This window comes from Acanthaster planci, linkage group LG02 (genome assembly GCF_054643075.1).
Source record: "Acanthaster planci isolate LZ-2023a linkage group LG02, COTS_SCS, whole genome shotgun sequence".
Taxonomy (NCBI): Eukaryota; Metazoa; Echinodermata; class Asteroidea; order Valvatida; family Acanthasteridae; genus Acanthaster; species Acanthaster planci.
The window spans coordinates 31,955,651-31,977,104 of record NC_141778.1 but is presented as its reverse complement, the minus strand read 5'-3'; the positions used below and the strand labels follow the sequence as shown (position 1 = coordinate 31,977,104).

At 44.8% G+C, this 21,454-nt stretch overlaps 2 protein-coding genes across 7 annotated transcripts in view; both read left to right on the top strand.

Moving 5' to 3' along the window:
- The window catches only part of LOC110976835 (protein sprouty homolog 3-like), a 48,698-nt gene extending 35,857 nt beyond the window's left edge, over nt 1-12,841 (top strand). For 3 of the 5 annotated variants that reach the window (XM_087129995.1, XM_087129992.1, XM_087129987.1), the window contains exon 2: nt 6,363-12,841. In XM_087129995.1, the coding sequence (XP_086986121.1) occupies nt 6,399-7,169 (771 nt within the window). In that variant the 5' untranslated portion in view covers nt 6,363-6,398 and the 3' untranslated portion in view covers nt 7,170-12,841. Of the gene's footprint in view, nt 1-3,494; nt 3,828-5,500; nt 5,984-6,362 lie in introns of those variants that run through there. The other 2 variants (XM_087129996.1, XM_087129990.1) reach the window with 2 other exon arrangements.
- The window catches only part of spata5 (spermatogenesis associated 5), a 96,635-nt gene that overhangs the window by 54,885 nt on the left and 20,296 nt on the right, over nt 1-21,454 (top strand). The gene's annotated exons all lie outside the window — the stretch shown is intronic.

The window sequence follows — 21,454 nt, the reverse complement described above, 5'->3', positions numbered from 1 at the left end:
ACGAATGATGTGCGTGGTTGTCACGTGACTTATGACTGATTCCCGGTTACCCACTTTCAGGCTTCTCTGTCACAATCTATTCTTCTAAACTGCAGTCTGTTCAGTTTTTCCTGTACGGGCTAATATTCTGCAATAATCTTTCTTTTAGTCACCATGCAAAAAAAAGTGATCTGAGTCCAACGAGTCATGAGTTATTGTCCAGGACCTATGGCATTGCAGTGAAGGCCTATACCTGTGTAAGCAGAACAACTCAATGACGAAGTTGGCCCTGGACTCCTGGTATGGAAAAGCGCAGACTCACGGAATCGTGCCGAATCGTCCGTTAGGGGGATTATATTAATTGCTCGACGGCCGGACGCAATCCGTCAATCAACCGGCGGCCTCCTCGCGTGGATACTTCCTGCCATGTCTTTTACTACGCCGCTTTCCCGCCATATCCCAAGCAAAAGAGAAATGCTTAACGGGCTTTCACTTGGTGCGTGTCTGCTGCGACCAGGTGACGGATTACATCAGCGGGTCATCCTTGATCCATTAGTGATTCCTTTCGGGTTTTTATTATAATCCTGGGGGCCTATTTATGTCAAAGTTGTTATTTTTTACGAGTGGACGAAAAGATTTGTCCTTGCTCCCTCCCCGCCTAGTAGGAAAGGTGTGGAAAGCCGATCTCAGTTCCTCAGAATCAACCCTTCTAAGTTCTATTCCGTATAGACGGAAAATACTTGGAAGGCCTTTCCTGATAGACTTATAACATCCAAACTTCATTTATTTGAGGTAAAAACTCATGTCTGCACACTTAACCATTTACTGAGTTAGATCTTGTCCTTGAATTTTTCTGCACACCACTGCTTCATCAGAGCTGATGTTAATTCAGTATTTTCAACACAAAACAGTGCTTAGTGCTTACCCGATTCGGTAATATGCGACTCATGAATGTGATTATTTTGAAGTCCAAATTTTATTTCCATTGTTGCTTTCAAACTTACATTTACTTCAATGTCGATACTTTTTAATTGGTTTCAATGAAAATTCCAGACTACCATACATCCTGTAAACTGCACTACTATCATCATTTTAAAGTTAGCACTTGCCATGTTTTTCGCTTCGTCGTGTTCCGTAATTTCAAGAAGGGATTAAGCAGCGTCGTCCTATTCCCCGCTTCCATGCCGTGCGCCACATTATGGAGCCCCTGCAATGTACTCTTCTGCGGGGTTAATTATGATTATTACACCGTGTACAATGGCTCTTCGGTAACCCCCGTTGGCCTTTCAGTGGGGCCTTCGACCGGCAATTGATTTTTTGGATTTCCGAACCTTCCAAGGATTTACTGCCAGCACAAAAGGGAGAACATGTTTCCACCGGCGGACTGTCCCTTCAAAAAAAATCATTTATGCAGTCAGCGGGCAGTCGGTCTGTTCCTTCCCCGTGTTCCTCCCTTGCAACTCTCCCGGTGTTTGGGCTTAGACGTGTTTGTGACTTTGGGCATAACAACTCCTTAAAGAGATCTTTAACCGGAGTGTTCATCACGAGTGGTTTAACATCATTACCAGCCCGATCGATATATTCTAATACGGGCTTTTTTGTGGCTGGGGCTTGGGGTCTACCATTCGAATGTATATCAACCATTGAGAGCTTCTGCTTTTGAGTTGGTATACAGCAGTCACTTCTGTATCGTGTCGTTGGTTTGCTGTTATTCGGAGGAAGGTGGACGATTATCACTAGACGGCGAAGAATTGACTGGAGGCGGCTTTCATCCGCGAAACGGGCCTTTGTGCAAAATCCCCTCGGCAAGACACAACACTTTTGTGCGGTAACCTCGAGCGTGGACAGACAAAACCCTCCACTTCTCCCGAGTGTATACCGCAGCTTCCGACTTCGCTCTTAAAACACTTCTTGATACCTCCCTGGTCATTTCTGCCATTGTCGGGCCGGCCGTAATGAGGTTTTTTTTTGGCGATACAAGACCGCTGGAAATTGAGGCTTAATGAAACACTTCCACGTGGCTTTTTCGCCTTGATTGTCCCCCCTTCATTTGCGAAGAAGGGTCTGCGGAGCTTGTTTACCAACCATTCCATCCAGAGCTTTTTCCCAAGGGGTGTATTTTTGATGAGCCCATAGCTAGAGCCGTTGTTGAGCTCTCGGTCTGGCCTTCTCTTCAAGACCTTTTCAACTTGTGACCTTTCTAGAGCCGGCTCTAATCGCAACTTCACGAAGCGACTTCATGTTCTAAAATTGCGACGATACCAAGCAGGAAACTTGGGCTGAAAGTTCTTTTTCAAATGAGACAGGACAACACATCTTTATCAAGTTACCTGAATAGATATGCAAACCCTTTTCAGCAACTCGAAAGTTAGTCTACGGACGATAGATAACCTCACGTTTTTCAGGCACGATACTTCCAGTTGCACGTTGTCTCGTCATTCAAGTTTGTCCTCTCGCTTTTCGTGTATCACGTATGTAACTCACACGTCCTCAGACCGGATGGTCTTGCTATGCTATATTTACAGCGGAAAATCTTCCTAAATGGAAAACATGAAAAAATTGCATTTGTCTGAGTACTGACGACATAGTGTTAAAAGTTTTTTTAAATAAGAAAAAATAAATAAATAACACGACCTATACGATGCACGCACCATTTCAGTCTGAGGTTTTCTGGATACATGTATTTATTACTTGCAATGTTTCTTCAATGCTACATGCTTTTAATATAATGAGAGTGCCTGGAAGGTTGTATCGTTTCCATCCGCCGTAATTTAAGAGCATGACATCTTAATGCCACTCGGATGTAGCCCGCTGTAAGGGACGGTCAGAAAAATCCTCCGTGCTGTGACGAAATCTACTGGAGAAGCCGTCCCGCCTGCCTCGTGTGACCTGGGCCGTCCCTGCGACGAAGCACGATAGGCGATACAGACGTGACGGCTGAAAACGCGACGATAGGGGACGCTAGCAGCTGTCTCTAGTAAACAACGCACACCAACGCTGTGGCACGCATGGCACAGCCGACACCGATCCGTGCCTGGAAAGCAAAAACCTCCGTGCATTGGCGGGTTTGTTTTCGATAAACCTGCAAAACGGAACACGATAAGACCGGAAATGCCTGATCCCTGGAGATTAGCGGCTAGCAAATCATTCGCCCAGGATGTTGACAGACCGCTGTCCAAATAAGGCAAATCTTGGACTCGACCAACTGGATTAGAAAGGGGGAGTCTGTCAAACGTTCTGAGGGGACAGGATGTGATGGAATAATTACGTGAAATATGTCTCGGGCATTAAAAAAAAGATTGACCGACTTCCCCGGCCGTTTGTTTATTTGTAATACTACACTGCGAGGAATTTAGAATGTGATGAAATCCATCCGGTCACAGCTGGTATCCGAGGGCAGCCTCAGCTACTCCGGAAACGGAGGTGACAGCCGTAGAAAACCTCCTACGGAGTAATGGTGCCGCCCCAAGAGTACGCCCCTTGCATTTACATATCAATATCCAAGTGCCTGCTTGCCGTTCGCTAGTGAAAGAATTCCGCCCCGCAGTAAATAAAGTCCTTCGGTTGAGACCGGAACAGTGCTGGCTGGACGCTAGAGCACTTGAATCTCTGCATGTAGTCACGGTACCTCCGCAAACCTGCAGTATTTGGTGTAATTTTTTACTACACGGTCGTCGGGAGCCAAACTGGAATATCTAGCTCTGTGATTGACGCTGCGCCACATGGAAAGCTACGCGCTGTTCTCTAGGTCGTGATGCACACACGGATTGGCTTGGATTTCTATACCTTCACTCGGGACGCATGACTAGAAGCACAGAGCGACAGGCGCTGCCTGAACACATCAGACTGTAAGTTCTCTTGTCACAGAGATCATCATTATCATTTAGGGTTTGGGAGATCACGGTAACACAGCGTGCGCGTGGTGCCGCGATCTGTAGTGTGCCGACGCACAATCTTGGATGCATCCCACTTGGAATTGGCCTCCTCTTGAGTTTTTTCTTTCAAAAAAAGTCCGTATCTGCATCGAACATACATGTCAGCCCATTTTATCTGTGCATCTGTAAAACGGATTGCTCCTTTTCTCTTTATACTTACGTGGCTCTTCGTCATGTTAAAGTAGTGTCAAAAAGAACTGGAAATTAGGCATAAAAATTCTCTGTAGTGATGTGTACGTATTTTTGGTGTGAACCATGCAAGCAAGCAACGTTCTCAATTATGTTGTACCTCCGCACTTCTTGTGGATGGTTTTACCATCATAGCTCCATGTTTATACTTTTAGTTGAGTCCACACTTACAGTGCGCACAGTCAGTTTTTTTTCAGTGTGGAAATGAAATTCAAGCCGACCAGGTTTGTGGTTTTTTCGTCAAGTCCCTCAGGGGCCTGTGCTATTTCAGGGATAACTTGTATGGACCACGGACGAGGTAGCTCCGCGATCGCTTTACCTGTGGGCAGTGTTAATAAACATAATTATAGCAGTGAGAAATGTCAGTGGATACCCGGGACAAATCATGGTGAAATGGATATAACCATAAAGTAATCACTGCGCTTCGTAGTGCTCAGTGTGAACTTGTCAAGTTAATTTCAGCGCTTGTTCGCATCGGCACCTTCGTTGGTTGTGTAAAGTACTCGAATTCACTGTTTCGAAATTGTGTCCCCCTTTTCTTGCCACAGACAGCACCTCGGATTAAAATGCGCGCGTTGGTAGCACGTTCATTATCGTTGATTATCGGGTATTTGTAGGCGCCGAGGTTGATAAACAATTTGGTGGGTTTGGATAAACTGATTCTCGGTCATATCCTGGAAAATTGATTTACCAAGGCCAGTTTCTCGCTAAACATCATGGGCCAGAGTAAAGAAAAAATGTATGTTTGTTAAATGCTTCAAAAAGGGATTGTGTTGGGGTTGATGAAAGGAAATTCCACGACCTGTGTGACAAGGTACGTCGATTGTGTTCTTGTTGCCTCAATCAATCTGCCGAGCCCCTTCTATCTCTTGATTCTTGAAGGAGATTAGTAATTGCATTTTGACAGGCAGAATGATGTGCAACATTTTCAACCTGTCCTTTCCTCAGCCCAGAAGCCCATAGTGCTGCAGAAATACAAAGTAAAGAGTTTTTGATGCAGAGAGAGAGAAGAGAGAGTATGTGTGTGCTTGAACTGTTAACCTTTCTCAGGGTCTCATTCTTCGCAAAGAAAGTGGGAAACTTTCTTTGGTGCTGTGTGAGTGTATGGAAAGAAGTTGTGACTGCGAAAATCATTTGGCGGGAACTGATCCCCTCGCCCAGACTCACCGACTGCGGGGAAACTGTTTTCGCAGACCCTCACAGTCAGCCTTTTTTTCTGGCATGGGATCAGCTACCGGTACCTGGTACCAGTGAAATGGACCATAGAGAAAGGAATGGACCGAGGATCCCGTCATACTCATAGGCATGCGGACTTACAGACGGGACTGAGTGATGGCGAGAAAAATAATAAGACTTTCGTTCAGAGAGGGCCCGTAAAACGTCACATGATGTGTTTCCCTAAACAGGCAGGCAGTTGGTAATAGCTTTGAGCCACTTTCAAGTTCCTGGTTCCATCCAATGTGTAAAGGCTTAAACAATCTATATCTAAAATTTGAAATGGAAGGGTCCGTAAGCCAAGTGGGAAGAACCGAGTGAGTGAAAGACTTGGTGCACTATCAACACGTGTATGATAAGTCCCATTTGGGTCGGCCTGATATCCCATGCCTCCGCTCTGCGCGTCCGGCTCCAGACCAGGATCATTTCCACTGCTTGATTAGACAGTTCCGAGTCAGGGGACTTAGTGGGACTATAAACACAGGGCACCGGATAGAGTTCATATCATTAACCCGGGGGTGACAGTCGGTGCTTACATTGCGTAGAGACTGGCAGTAGTTTCTGGTACAAGCTTGCGATTATTGTGTTGATAACCTCTCTGCCTGACGTTCCTCTCCTCACGGTTGTGTTGCCGTTGGTGGACACACATATTCAGCATGATCATGGTAACTTATCCTCCATCATGTCCATACTTATACTCGTGTTGTGTCTTCTTATGGCAATTTACCTTTATCCTTGTGGTGCAGTGATTGACCGTAAATCTCTTGTTTTATACCCGTTGTGGTAGGCCGTACGTATACCTCTACCCCCAAAGTAAACCCAGCTGATTTTGGAGTTGTCTGTGGCAGTTATGCCAGAATCCCCGTATCAAGGTCGCCCTAATCATTCACGAGCAACCTGCGAGCAAAGATCAACCGGCTCCCAATATTTTTCTCTGTTGCGTGACTTTCATGACTTCATGACCATAAAATATAAAACCAGATGTATGTCTATATGCTCTTTTGTTTTTGTTCTTTCACTGTGTTGTTTTTGCTTGTTGTACAGAGTTTATGGAGCACCGGCTTGCCGCATGTTGCATCCATGGCACAGGATGGAAATGGCGTGATATCGCGGCAGCCCCGGTCTGGATTGACCAGGTCTTTGCGGCAGTCTAGTGGGCAGCAACAGATCCGGACCCTCGACCTCCCGGCCCTGCAAAGCGCCCCTCTGGAGCGGCAGGCCCGTAGGAACGAGTACGTGGACGCTCCGGGCATCGAGACGCTCTACAACAAACGGAATAACAACGAGAGCCCCACTGTCGTCTTGTCAGGGGGGCATCACCACCGTGCCCACCGGTCAACCTGCATTGTCATCTCGGACCGTGGCAAGACCAAAGTCTTGAAACTCGCCAAACGGGAAGTCATTAGGACTAGCGAAGAGGGCAGTGACGCCAGTGCCCAGGGTGGGACCCCAGTTTACGACAGCAAGAAACCTCTCTATTGCCCGTTTTGCGGGAGATGCTGCTGCGACAAGTGCCGAGCCAGAACAGAGTTGCCCCACGCCTGGCTCTGCGGAGACAGGTACGAGTGCTCGGCTGAGAACACCTTGGAGTATTGCACTTGCCTCTGTTGCGTCAAGGGATTATTTTACCACTTAGCGGACAGCAACCACGATGACTATTCGTGGAGTGACAAGCCGTGCTCTTGCGGGGACAAAAAATGCTGTCTGAGATGGTCGCTTATGGGAATGATCTCACTGGTATTGCCCTGTCTCTGGTGCTACTTGCCTGGGCGAGGGTGCATATCGGCCTGCAAACTCTGCTTTGCCAGGGACGGTTGCAAGTGCGAGGATCAGGATTACAGTTTTGTGTAGCATTGCCGCAGTCCTCATCCTCGTGGTCTTGTGCAGGTTCGGTAGTTCCCAGCCTGCCGGCCAACATGAAGTACATTCGACACCGGTTAGGGCCAGCGGGACGCCCCGTTCCGGGCTGGCGGGCCGCGGTTACTGCGCGCCCCGCGGAGTCAATGACATGCCTCGCCACGTGGCCACCACGGCAGAGTTTCCGTAACTCAAGGATATTATATCAGTGCGGTGGCTACGGAGCCAACTCTCAAGTTGCAGGGCCAGCAGCCGGCCAGCAGCCAGCGTCGTCGCTGGTGACGTTGCCACGCAACATGAGAACGCTGGAGTCGGCATCACCAACGCTGAGACATCTACCGGAAAGCCAGGGATTTAGTGCATCCACAGTGCAAAGAATTCTGGTTACCAGAGGCAGACATCTCGTGTGGATCAGACCCAATCGGTAGCACAAACCTTGGGGGAGGGAGAGTCCACAGCGTCTCTCACACCCCAGGGTAGAGAAATTGTACGCAGTCACAGTGATAGCAGAGGGGATAAAACTCACGTGTAAATGTACCGTCCCACGGTAGGGGACCTGCGTAAAATTGAATTATTTTTATTATTCATGGGAAAAATGGTGCAATGAACACTACACCTAGATAGTGTGCTAAATATATTGTGTATAAAAATGTACGGTTGTAGTAATTGAAGGCGTCTTGTGACCCAAAGACAAACCGATTATAAAGGCCTGAACGGGATCCAATTCCAATTTAGAATTCAGCTGAAACGCAGGTGGACTAGTAGTACACCGGGCCCAAAACAACCTTAACTTAGAAATCAAGTACACACACACAAACAGATTGACCTTGCCGTTTTCCCGCGCTTTCCAGCTTTCCCGAGTTGGGAAACACAAACCGGCCCAGCAATCACTGAGTTGGTCAGATGTTTGTTTAACGTCTCGTTCCGATATCTCGTATTTCATCTTTTCCAAGGAAAATGTTTTCAACCCGACATGTTGAGCTGGAAAGCTGCAAGGGTCCCACTGGTATTTAAGTCTATATACGTAATAATGTACTGTGTATATTTATATATGTATATACATGTATATTATATATGTGTACATACGTACATACATACATATATATTATATATAAACATTACTCTGGATGTCAAAGGTCATTGTGGTCGGTTTGTTTGGTCTACAGCGGAGCATTTTCCTTCGTGTTTTCACAACACGTCTATCAAATCTTCTCTGTAAGCATCGAGTTTTGTTGTATTAGCCATCATTTTGGATTGTTTGTGAAACTGAAAACTGGTTGTATAAAATCATGTTGTGATATAATAACGTTAACTCGCGGACAGTATTCAGGTTAGAGTTGTTGGGGGAATCTAAGTAGCGGCAAAGATGCGAAGCCTTTACGAAACTCGTTGGTGTTTTAGGACCGCGCTATCGGATCACCCATTCTGTCCCCCCCCCCGAAGAAGCAGGCGGCCAACCTCCCTGTCCACAACTACTACACACGGTTTCCGGCAGCTTTTCACACGAGGACAATATAAAAGCTCTCAATGGAGCTGTAAAAACCTTATCGAGTGCCAGTCAATACTACTCTATTGAATAATTCCTAAACGGGGGTTCACCCGCGGTGGTGTGTCGAAAAGAGGTCCTCTAGCCTCCGGGCAACTTAAGCTCGCACTCGGCCATAAGTAGGAGTCATTAGTGGCCAGAACCTGTGAAACTTTTCAAGGGTTATTTCCTCTCGTTCCCCCCCCTATCTTTCTTCCAAACTTGCGGAGCGTCGTACGATGTGATGATCCTGTTCGAGCACTTGTCACTTTGCACGAGCCAAATAAAAAAAAAGGAAAAGAAAAAAATGGGGGAAGAGAATCACCAGAAAAAGTTCAATAAGTTAACAGCCTCCCCAAAACCATGCATGCGTGAACAATTTCCACAGCATTATCATAACTATAGGGGTGTTTGGTGCTGGTAGCCGAGCTTTGCAAGTACAGCTTTGTCAGTCTGGCCGGCTGTGTAATTCAGCGTGCTCCGCCGACCGTCAGAATTGACTGAGCGCAGCCCTACCGAAAGAGGGAGAGAACAATTCCCCCCCCCCAAACGGGTACGGCTGCAATTATTGTGCCGTTCAGAACGAGCGTGAAGTCGGGTGGAAAACTCCAGCGACGCGCAAGTATTTTGTTGCGGGAGATTTTTCACACGTCCCTTCCATGCTGATGCTGATGGAAAATTCCTTTCAGCCAAAAATATGTAGTTAGCCAAAGATTTACAACGCATTTTCTTCATGTCAAGGATTTCCCCCCGCTTATTACCTTTTCTGTTGCCGTAAAACTTGGGTAAAGCAAGTGTTTGCCACATCACCGTCTGCTTTTTTCTTAACCGGCCCCGAATAATTTCAAATCTGCCACCAGCAATCTTCCAGGACGTACTTCTGTGGCACAAGCAGACTGACCCTTTCCCCTTTTCCTCGAAAGTCACCAATAAATCATGGGAGATAAACACTCTCGATTGCACTCTTTTTTTCGTATTAATGAAGGATCCATAGAGAGACACGATCTTTGCTGCATATTGCCGTTCACTTGCGGTGTTTGTGCATGAGGCCGGAAACATGGCGCTGTGAGCACACATTGCGCATGGTCACGGGGGTCAACCCTACATGACGACCCGCCATGATTGTCACGGCGGGATGTCCCCTTAGAAACTTGTTTGGTTCCCTCCAGTCTCCTGTTGTTGCAGTCACGTCAAATTTTAAAGTTACTCTGCCCAGTTTCTTTATCGGCGTTTTTTCCCACACTGCAGAGTATATATGCGGATTTGTTTTAACAGCAGAGAGAGATATTCGACTTCAACCTGGTGGTATATCATTTAGCATGCTTTCTCTGCGCAGTTCTTGGACCTTGAGGCTCGGTTTCGGAGAGAAATAAAAATCTAACGTGAGTGTGACTTATTCATTCTAAAGACATGTATGTCGTTGGCATATTCAGACATCTGCTGAAATTCACGCCAACCTGGGCACAGTACAAGGTTCAGACGATACTGCCTGTAGTGTCCCATTATGAATCCCAGGGTCAAAGGTTGCTTGTATGTAAACTGTGCTGGTGTCGCACATTTCTGCCTCCTTTTTACAAGACTTGATTTTTTGTGCCAAAATTTCGCTTGGAAGACAAGAAGATAGACCCCAGTAGGGGTTCGGTTGTCGATCGTGCCGCGGGTAATTCTTTGTTTATGAACTTGCGAAGATAGAGAGAAAAGCGCTTCTGAATTTTGAGGTTCGTCAGAAGTCTCCTTGGCCCGATTTTGAGTGACTACAGATTGCCCTGTGCCCGATCTTGAGTTGATTAGAGGAGTGATTATGGCCCTAGAACTGGGTCTACCCGCGTGAACGGGCCCCGAGCATGGTTCACACTGCCAGGTATATCAATCAAAAATCTCTGGCAATTCCTCCGAGAACGAATCCGGTGCAAAGTCCCAAGGTCAACACATAGGGAGCGAGAGAAGAGTGTAGAGGGGAAAAATATGGTCGACTTGTAGAATACACAGGAAGTCCGTTGTACATATACATGTACACTTAAGAGAGAAAAAAAGAAAACGGGCGCGTAAAAACTAACGTTGTTTGCGGACCAGGTTGTTTGCTCGCTGACCTATATCCACAGTGCCAAAAGTGGGAAATAAATACCCAGTGTTTATTCAGGGAACACTCACACACACAATGATGGCAGTTGGATGTGGGGCTTAATTGAAGCAAGTTTGGTAGGGTGGGTGCCGGTACATAATACTCATCTACCTGAACCCTCAGTCACTTTTCTCCATCATTTTCATCGTTCTGTTTGCAGATACGATTTCTGTTTCCTGTTTAGCTGGTTGGTTACCTCATTAATCACGCACGTATTTATTTTGGAAACCAATCCATCCGTGATTTGAAAACTCGTTGAGTTAAACTGGCTCTTGTCTAATCTGGCTGCGTAACTGCCAAACATCCAACTGTGAAACTTTTCCCTTTTTTGTTAAATTTGATAAGAATTTGGTTTTTCTTTAGGCATTTAGTAGCAATACCTAAAAATGAGCAACTCACTGCAGGTACTTACAGGTGGAACGTTTGACTGCAATGTAATTGTTGCAGGGAATGTCCGTATTCCTTTCTTGATTCCGACTTTTTTCTTGTCACGATCAAACGAGTCTGGTCATTACATTTTATCGAGGCATGGCATTTTTTTGTGGGCCCGAATCCTTCCAACCTTTTTTTTAAACTTTGCAAACATAACCTAACTGCCTCATTTCCTCTACTTAAACATAAAGCAGTAATGTCTCGTAATACTTTTACAAAATTGTTAATTTTTTTTCTGTTACGATTATGATCGCCGTTTCTCTGTATTGTATTCATACTGCAAGTTTTCCGACGTTCCTGGATAATTTTCGTTGCAGTCAGCTACATGTATTCATTTTTTTAAAGAAATGTAATGTATCATACCGGTGCTGTAGCACCGACCAAATTATATGATAATGAGAACAAAGGGGAAAAATAAATCTGTATAAAACAGTAACATTTTTAATTTGTGGAAGACTGGATCCACTTCGCGGATGTTAACACTTTCCTGTATCGCAAGACAGAGAGTTAACACCGTGGACTAACAGGTGACGCTGTTATTTTTTCGGCGGAATATGTTTTAACTTTCGAACATGTTATCGTTATGATGCTTAACTGCATTCTGCCAGTTTCCTTTTCTGTTTGTATAAAAGGTTCCGAAATGTTACATATTGTTGTACTCATTAGAAGAATAATAACTTGTGGACTGATCACACATTGTGGCGGGTAGACAGAGTCTGAGATGTCCACCCCAGTACGGAAGCTGGTGAAATGTTCCATTTTTCGGTTGCAGAAAGGACTGATGGTCAAACATGGGTCTCCAAACAGTGGCATTGTATCCCCTTATGATAAACAAAAAGAATACAAGATGGTTCGTTTCTGTCTGTGCAACACATACTCTGAAAGACAGAACATCGTAGGTAGAAATAATTAGTTGATTTTTGAGAAGCAATTGGTTTGTAAACGGGAAAACGAGTTTGCACCCATCTGTGGATGTATTTGAGCGCTGTTTGATGCTGTCCAACGATACGGATTTCCTGGCCCTGATCTTGAGGAACTGGCTAGAATAGAATGTTACCACAGACTGCAAGAGATCGCTCACCAAAATGTCCACGAGAAGCCCAACAATCTGACACATTATGGGTTCAACCTCAACGTCTAGTTTCAACCAGTTGTTTCTGACCTTGGTTTCTTATTTTTTAGTAAAATATCGGAAGACGACAAAGGAAGGTTGTGGCGCGTGAAAGGGAGACAAGTGGTGAACATCTCGCACTTTCTGCACGATGTTGTGTCACGTGTCAAAGGTCATTGTGCATGCGGGTTATCGTGTTCGTAATGAAGCTTGTGCGTGCTCACTGTAAATCTGAACGTATAACATGCCTGTGATTCGAAAATCACAGTAGTGAGGAAGCACAGTTGCAGATCCCTAACAAATTTTTGACTTCTTTTAAAAAAGGATTGACTTGTGTTTTGCTTCTGAAGAAAGGAACTATTTATCTGTATTTCGTACATGAGAAAATATTTGGAGTTCTATTTTATTATATTATTTATTTTTCAGGAGGGTGTTAAAGAAAAAAATACAAGGAAAGCAAGAATGCTACGAAATAATTTGTTCCAACTGTTTCCATCCTTGCTTGTTGTTGAGACTGTGATGGGTGAGTGGAGACCGCGGTGAATTAAACCCGACGTACCCCGTGAAGCCAGCGCTTGATAGACCGCTCTCAGTTGGTTCCGTTTAGCGTGTTTGCGGGTTGCCCTGCGTGCACTCATCTCTCCAGGTCTGTGCACTGAGGAGTTTGGGCAGCAAGAGTAGTTGCTTAATAATACTAGGAGGAGATATGGAAATTCTGATATAACAAGTTGAGTTCGCAGAATTGGAACATTCCTGGGTTTCGAGAGCAGTGAGTGACCTAATCTGTCCAGTCCTTCTACAACACCCCTCCGCATAAACCAAGAACGATGTCCCATCTTTAGATCAGACATTTTGCTCCGTGCATGCACGGGGGCCTGCATGTTTCCCCGCTAACGGGACATAGACGGGTGGTCAAAGTTCACGCGATTGTTTAGATGACACGTCCAACTTTGCACTTTTGGCGAGTGGAAGTGGAGAATCGGTCGGCGCGAAGAGTGCAGTGGAAACACGTCGCGTTGAGGCCTGTGCATTTTTTTCAACAGTATCATCTGCAAAGTTCAGTTGCAATGTTCTCTATGACACAAACGCATGTAGACAGCAAAAAAATCGGTTGTTACATGTACTTTGCAGGTATATAAATATGCTATATTGTTGCGAGAGGAATAAGATGACGCTCGCAAATTACGCCAGTGTGTAAGTGATGTACCGTCCTATGTATAAAGCATTAGTGATTAATCGCTACCACGAATGATTATGAATCGTCTCCACATTGCGAAGATAAGGTGTATCACTTGATCACCTAATGCAAATAATTTGACCGATTATTTTCCCCGGGGGCCATGGGGCTGTTGAAAAGTGCACGAGCGAAGTTCATTTTTAGAAATAAATTTGCGATAAACAGGAACGAGGAGTCTCATGCTTTTTCTTTTTTTCTCAACACGCGACTACCGAGCCTGGCCTCAACCGCAGCAGATCGCAGTTTAGCCCCGGGCCTTAAACCATTATGCATGCATTCACACGGCGGGACAATCGGAAAAAGATTTTGGTCGGTGGGGCCCGTTTTGTTGCCTGTCGAACAATTTGTACTATCACTCTCATTATAACTCGGTTATGAATGGTACCACGTAAGTGGTGGTGCCCACTGACCCGCTTTTTCTCAGCCAAGTTGTATTTTCTTTCACGGGAGAGGAAGTCCGTTTGAGAAAGAAGGTAAAATTTGATTCACCGTGCAAATTTTAAATTTTTCGTTGCGCAGTATTATAAGTATGCATACACTATCCACGTGGAGCCGTTATCCGAACTGAGCAATGTTCGCGGAGCGTGTGCTGCTTGCCTGTCCCCGTCATACCTCGCTGCAGCGCCCCAAGGCCAGTCCCCAGCATTGCTTAATTCCGTGCCCCAAACAGTTGGGCTCTGCCCCATACCGAAGGCTCGCCAGAAAGCCGTGGAATGTCAACCACTTCCGCCGCGACCCGGCTAGTTCATTACGATGAGGATCCGGAGGCTTGGCGGCCAGCCGAGGGGCCTGGCCACAGCCGGAGTCGTCGTTGAGCTAGCTGGCCGGCGGAAATGATGCTGATGATGACATTCATCAATACTGTGAAGACATTGAAGATGGAATAGGTTAACCAAATATTTGTGTCGGATACACGACCATGGCAGTGAATGACAAGACTGACAGCGACAATCGGCACTGCAGGAAATTCCATCCAACAAAAACACCACGTGGTATTCCCCTTATCAACAATTAACCTTAACTCGACTCCCTCTGCAAACTTACGGTATATAGTTATGCATGCCTGATCTGAATACCCGTTACAGGATTCTACTGTAATCTTTTGAGGTAATAATAATTTGTATGCAATTTTGGTGTACGCAGTACTTGGAGCAACACAGTCAGGAAAAACAATCGAAAAGGGGCTTTCACTTTCGTGCACATGCCTCATTATTTTTGCTCTGGCTGCTTGCATGAACTTGTTGGGGTAAAGATTCTTCCTTTTTATCTTTCAAAGATTTAACTTAACTACAAAAAATTGCTAAGGAGACCCTGAAGCTTTCAAAACTCTTAAAGAGCACTCGTAAGTCCAAGGCTTAGCACCTCAGAAAAATCATTGATTTTTTCCCTTGAAGTAAATTCTCTAAGCCGCCCGTTCCCTCCATTCAGTGATAAAGGGGACATGAGAAAGCACTGCAGATTGGTTTAGGCCTGGCAGGGAGAAAGGAAAAAGTTACCAGAATAAAAGTAAATTGCTTCAGTCCTAAAGCATCGTTCGTTCTCAATTTCAACGAGGGCTAAGAAGTTTTAAGGAACTCTAGTTATTTAGTGTCGTGTAACACTGAATTGCTGCTAGAAAAGCTCTACGACCTTCACACTCCTAAAATAGTCTCCTGTTCCCCCTTTGCCTATGTCATTATGTGTTTTCTTTGGAACCATATTGGCCTTTCCCTCCTCGGTAAGAATGACAGGATATGACAGAAATCACCTCACCCTTCAAGTTGGGAAAAGTCTCCGGATATGATCAGAAATGGGAAAATGGACCACGTGTTAGGATTTCACTCCTATTTCAGTTGGGCCCCGCCTACCTAATTTGCCGGCCCCGCATGGTCCGTGTTTGCGGCCGACTACGTGACATTTGGGTTGGCGACTTTACCTCCAGCTTGTACATGTACATGTATTCATGTACATGTACATGTACATGTACATCTCACCTAGCCAAGCAGTGTCCTGCCGATGTCAACACAGCTATGCAGAACTGACTGCCATGCTGGGCTTTGTGGTTTGAACCTTGTGTCCTCTGTGGAAGCACACCGAACCATTAAAGGTATTCTTGGGTATCGAGTTGCGTGAAAACGCACATAGTGATTGGAACAAATGAGAACGCAGAATTGACTCGACTCTTGTCAATGAGAGCAGAATTCAGGATACCACTGTTGATGAATGTCATCAGCTATTTACATTCGGCAACAAAGATTTTCCATTTGTCATTAAAAATGCCATCATTTCATGCACTATAATTGCACTGCTTTTGTTCTACACAAATGAGCACTTCACAGAAAACGGGCACACACTCACACAGCCATGAAAGATAAAAGAAACTCAAATATGACATGTTTTTCGTACTTTTCAGTCCCTTCGAATCATGGAATACTATACATGGCCCTTTGAATCGAGCAAGAAACAAAATACATGTGGTTCTCTGTTGTGATGGAAGTGGTGCGTATAAAAGTTCGGGAGTGGAAATCCATGTTCCGTAACGGCCAATGAATTGCCCGAAAGTCATGTTTTTTGCTCTCAACAGTCCTCTTTATACAATGGAATCGTGCATGAAACAACGGTATTATTTTGAAAGGATGATTTAAGTTTGACAGTGGGGTGAGGGATAATGATTTCTGTTCCACTTGAGAATAGGTTGAGTCGCGGCGAAGATTTTAATACAGACGGTCTTTTTGATCCAGATTTTTGTTTAATCAACATTACCTGTGTGCTGTCAGTTAAATGGCCATGCTCACGTTTGTAATGAATTCGTGCGTCTTGTCGCGTGGATCATAAAAATACAACTTCACCTGATAAACATAGGACAGTCCGTTGCAATTAACTCGTCATGGTCCCAATGGGTGCCGGGTACGCGCTCTACCCAAATCGAAATAACAGATGTGCAGGGCCTACAACATGATGTGTGGCGCGTAACACATTCAATACAGCATACAAAACGCTCAGCTCGGTTTGTTGGCAAGAATATGTGATCGACTAAGAATTACTATCTTCATGCATCTTGAGTGCAATAGACAACTTCCCTAAACATTCCCCCGCCTTGTTAAAACTATGTTTATTAATACAGACATAATATTATAATGGACATCAATGGGGAATGATTGAATGAGCCCGTGAACAGAAAACAAAACGTGAATTCGGTGAAATCCAATTTGCTCCGTGCGCAATCAATCACCACACAGTTAAAAGTTGGCGTCTTGGAGTGTCGTCGTTGTCATTTTTATTTCAAAATGTCTTTCACTCAATCGTAACTCGTACTCTGGGCAGGTTATGGGTAGCCGCCACCACGTCACACGATTAAGAGGGCGCGTGTACTGAAAATCACTTCGAAATCGTGAAGGAGAAACTCCTGAGAACCACAGCTGACCACCGCTCACATCACTTGCAGGCAGTACAACGGTTACCAGGCAATAGTGCGTGTCCCCGACGTCTGCCTAGCAGACAGGCACTGTGTCCTTGACGTCACCTAGGGGGCCCTGACTACAATGTCAAGTGGACTGGGATGACAAACGGGCCCTGAAGTACAAAGACGGAGTGCTCTCCACTGGCGCCTCGACTTTTGTTTATAAAGTAACCTTTGTCTTCTTGCATGGTTCTGTGGCTGACTTCTTAACCTTCGGGTGAACATCAGGAACAGAGGACAGATCTTCCAATTCGTGGGCCCATTTTACAGTACGTCATTGTATGGGTAACGGGCTCCGGGGGAGGAGAGACATATATACTTGGATGGCTCCAGGTGGAATCTTTGGTAATCCAGTTTTCCGCTTTGGAGTGAATACCTCATACTCAATAATATCCTGACCACCGTAAATTATTCATTGAAACATTCCACAAACTCAAAAGCTCTGATTGTATAAGAGATAGGTTGGTTTTGGTAGGTTGCACTATAAAAACGCAGATATATTTTATTTGTATTATATATATATCGTTATATATATATATTTAACGTTATATATATAACGCATATGTTTTTTATTGTCCAACGCGGGGTACCAGGTGAATTGCTAAACTGGTAGACCGTGGGGTAAATTGAGACAGGTTTTCCCATATTTTAGGAGAGAAACGCAGTTAGGTAATCTGTTCACCAAAGTGTTAGGAGATTCACCTGGTGCCCAACGTTGGGCAAAAAAATTGCCCAGCGTTTTGAAACCGTACCATACCGTGATAAAAATCTCTCATTGCATAGAGTACTTTTAATTCATGCAATGGAAGAAAAAAGTTTGTCAGTTGATGCAAGATTTGTGTTGTTTGTGTGAATCTGTACAAGACCTGTAAGACGCCGTGCTGTCAGAGATTTTTTTCCAGCCTCAGTGTTTCTTTTTCGTCATGAATTACCGAAACTTATAACTTAAGTTCAATGAGGCTGAACCCAATTTTTTTCTGGTACTTTTAGTGCAAAATATTGTGCTTGTTGTACCTGCTTAACGGCCACTAACTTTTTAAAACCGTGATTGCCGTGGTACGGCATTGACCCTCGGTGACCTAGCGGGACAAGGCTGGGCCGAGTATCATGCACTGAGTCCCACGGGTTCAGAGCGATCGCTCTCGGTTGCCACATCGCACACTCAACCAAACAGGTAACACGGAAATCACTGGCAACGGCAAGGCACACGTAAATTAATGACGATTGATTTCCTTAATAGCAGTAGGCCAGACTTTTATCCAAATGTGAGCTTGGTTTTCACATAGTGCAGCGGTGTTAGTGAATGCGACTTTCGGCATAGAGGCATGGACCTACATGGTGCCATGAAAATGTGTAACTCGAGGGCTCAACTTGAATCAACCGTGCTCGTACCTGGCACATATACCTAGCAAGGGGAAACCACATAGGATATGTCACCATCCCCCACCCTAAGATTTAGACCCAGACACAAAGAGCAGTGCGACCAACAAACAGTCGATTCAAACGCCAACACCGCACGAAGCGGCATTGTCGATTTCGATATCGAGCATTTCAACCATGCTTCATCCAACCAATTCGACTCGCACAGTCACGGGGCAAGTCATTTCCGCTTCGTTTGATTAATGTTTGCGCTGTGTATGTGGTACACAACCTCCCTCAGCGAAAGGCTTACAGAATTACAACACAAGTACTCACGAGAATCTGGCCGAACTTTAGGACCATTTATTTTGGACGATTTCCAATTTTACAAGTCTTTTTTTTCGGAGATCGTTTATCGCGCGTCAGAACGGATGTTTCCCAGTCAACTTATACAGGGCAATTGCCGACCGGGGCACTTGAAGCGAGTGAAGCGCCAACGCAATCCCGTCAATATTTACATAATACCAGGGCGTGACGTTGTGGGAACCTTGCCTCTAAAAGACAGACCTCGAACATTCCAGATAACGACTTTTCACATAACAGGTTGCCACCATTTTATTTCCTCAGTATTATCCAAAGAATTGACACCGATATTGATTTCCTTAAAGTAATTGGCGGGTGTGTGGCAAGGGGCATTTAAAGATGATGACGTAATTGTTACAATAATCAAAATACTTTTAACGTCATGTGTTTTTTCTTTGGTCACATCTCGGACATGGTATTCACGTCTGTCCATGATTTCTAATCATTCTGTTCTGTCGAGAGAACGTGAAAATCTCGTTGGCCTAACTTGGAATTTCACGCTAAACATGCAGCTGTGCATTTCCTTTTCAAAGGGTTTTCGTAAGTAAATACTGCATATTCACTGGGCTGGTGGGGAAGGCAATTTTCGAGCCATTCTGCGAATGAACCTGTTTTACCTTATAAACGTATATATAGAATAATGCGACCTTCGTTTGGGTCAGCAACTTTATGCACATTAGAAAACAGTATCACTGCCTGTGTGTTTTTACCCCCCATCTTTTAGTGACCAGAATTTCAAGCAGCTATACAAACTTTGCAGGATTACATTTCAGTTGTGAAGAAAAACACTGGGGCCCAGTAAAAACAAGAAATGTAAAGTCGGTTGTTATCGGCAAGGAAGCTCTGACGAAAATTTAACAGCGATGGAAATAAATCGTGGAAGTAAAAAGCCCTTAAAACGAATACCTTTTGATCAATCACCAGAGCCTGGTCCATACTGTTCGCGATTCGGCATGGTTATGACAGTACAAATTATTGGGGATGTCCAAATTGATAATTGTTCGAAAAAAGTGTGTTTGTATAACCATGCTTTTGTTGGTATATTATTGTTTCTCTCATAATTGTAAACAAACGGTTCAAGGAGGCTCCCTTCCTCCGAACTATAACCCCGCCCATCTTAACTCCCTTCGTCATGACTGAATGTTTTAATAACAGACAAGCACAATAAGTTATGTACATCATTGCTTCACAGTATTAGGGTTCATTCGTCAAGACGGTTTACTTTATGACAATGTCATGTGCTGTGTAATGTCCAGGGGATACTAACACGAACACAACCCGAATTCAAGCAACTGAATTGAAAGTGCGTTACTAATATCCGTGCTTCTTTCGTTCTTCCTTGCAAGGCTCTGTTTGAGTTCAGACTTCGTCCCACTTCCCCCCGCACTCAGGGTCAAAAGTGGGGATACTTATTTTCCTCTCTTATTTATACGCACCTCATAATTCGTTGTTTTTATTATCGCATCGTCGATACCCGTTTGCCCCGCAATGTGTAAAGTGATCGGCAAGCGTTCAACTTCCCGTCACACTTCATAGTTTACGAGACTCTGCAGACTATAGACCAGCAACGGCGCGATTCCGCCATGTTTGAGAAGCGACCCTTACGGCTCTTGAAGATTTCCTTGAGATGTTACTTTTGAGGGTTTCAAACTTTGCATTCGTGAAGTGAACATGATAAATGTGATTGATACTTAACGCTATGCACTTTTGTTGTAGTCGTTACAACGAAGTAGGGTGAGACCTTATACGGGCTTTGAAACGAAACATTCTGGTAATTGCCTTGTGGTTGTTTGAAAAAAATGTAACAAAAGCAGGTGTTCGACATCATTTAAGGGCTGCAATGGGGTCTTCAAAACCACTTGTAGTGCGTTACCTTTCACACGATGTAACAATGGCAGTAACAAACGAGTGTTACAATACAATCTGTTCATGAGTTGCTTTCAAATTGGTGACACTGGAATAAGTTCGTGTCGTGGAGGACAACCCAATTTGGTCCACAAGAAAGTATGAGCAACTTTGTTACGTGAGAGTCGAAGCAGGGTATACATGCACCTTATATACATGTACATGTACATGTACATCATGCACTTGTACATGATACTATACGTGTTTTACCATAGCGGACTTGGAGCAAAGTCTGTGACACACACAAGGCGCAACCATGGCGGTTCACAGGGGAGCCCTACGCCCTTGAACCCCGCTGTCAAAACCGCGACTCATAAAACTCTCATCGCGTTAAACTCTCCACGCTCTTGTCTTCACCTGCGTTTGTGTGTCCCAATCAATTTGCCCCTAATAGTTTCCCCTTTAAAAAAGGGCCAAACATGGCTCCGGTTTTAGCGACTTGATCTTTCCATTGCGCTTGGATTTCAATGCCTTGTTTTTACTTGTTTTCCCGTGCTGATAATGGTTGTTGGTGTTTTACTGTTTACGGTATCACTTCCGACGTAAACGAAGAGGAAGGACTCGTTGACATGTGTACATAGCCTTGATTCCTGCAGTTTATTCTTCCGGTGTTGGCAGCTTCCGATGTCTTTCCAGAAATCTGTGTACGTGTGAGTCAGCACCCTGAGAGATGGTCAGTACTGCAGCCTGTCCCATTCATAAAAAATACATTGTTGTCTTCATTGTTACCTGAAGCGCTGTCGTGCTGTGACCGTTGCATTTTACTCCTACCAACGCCATCTCCGA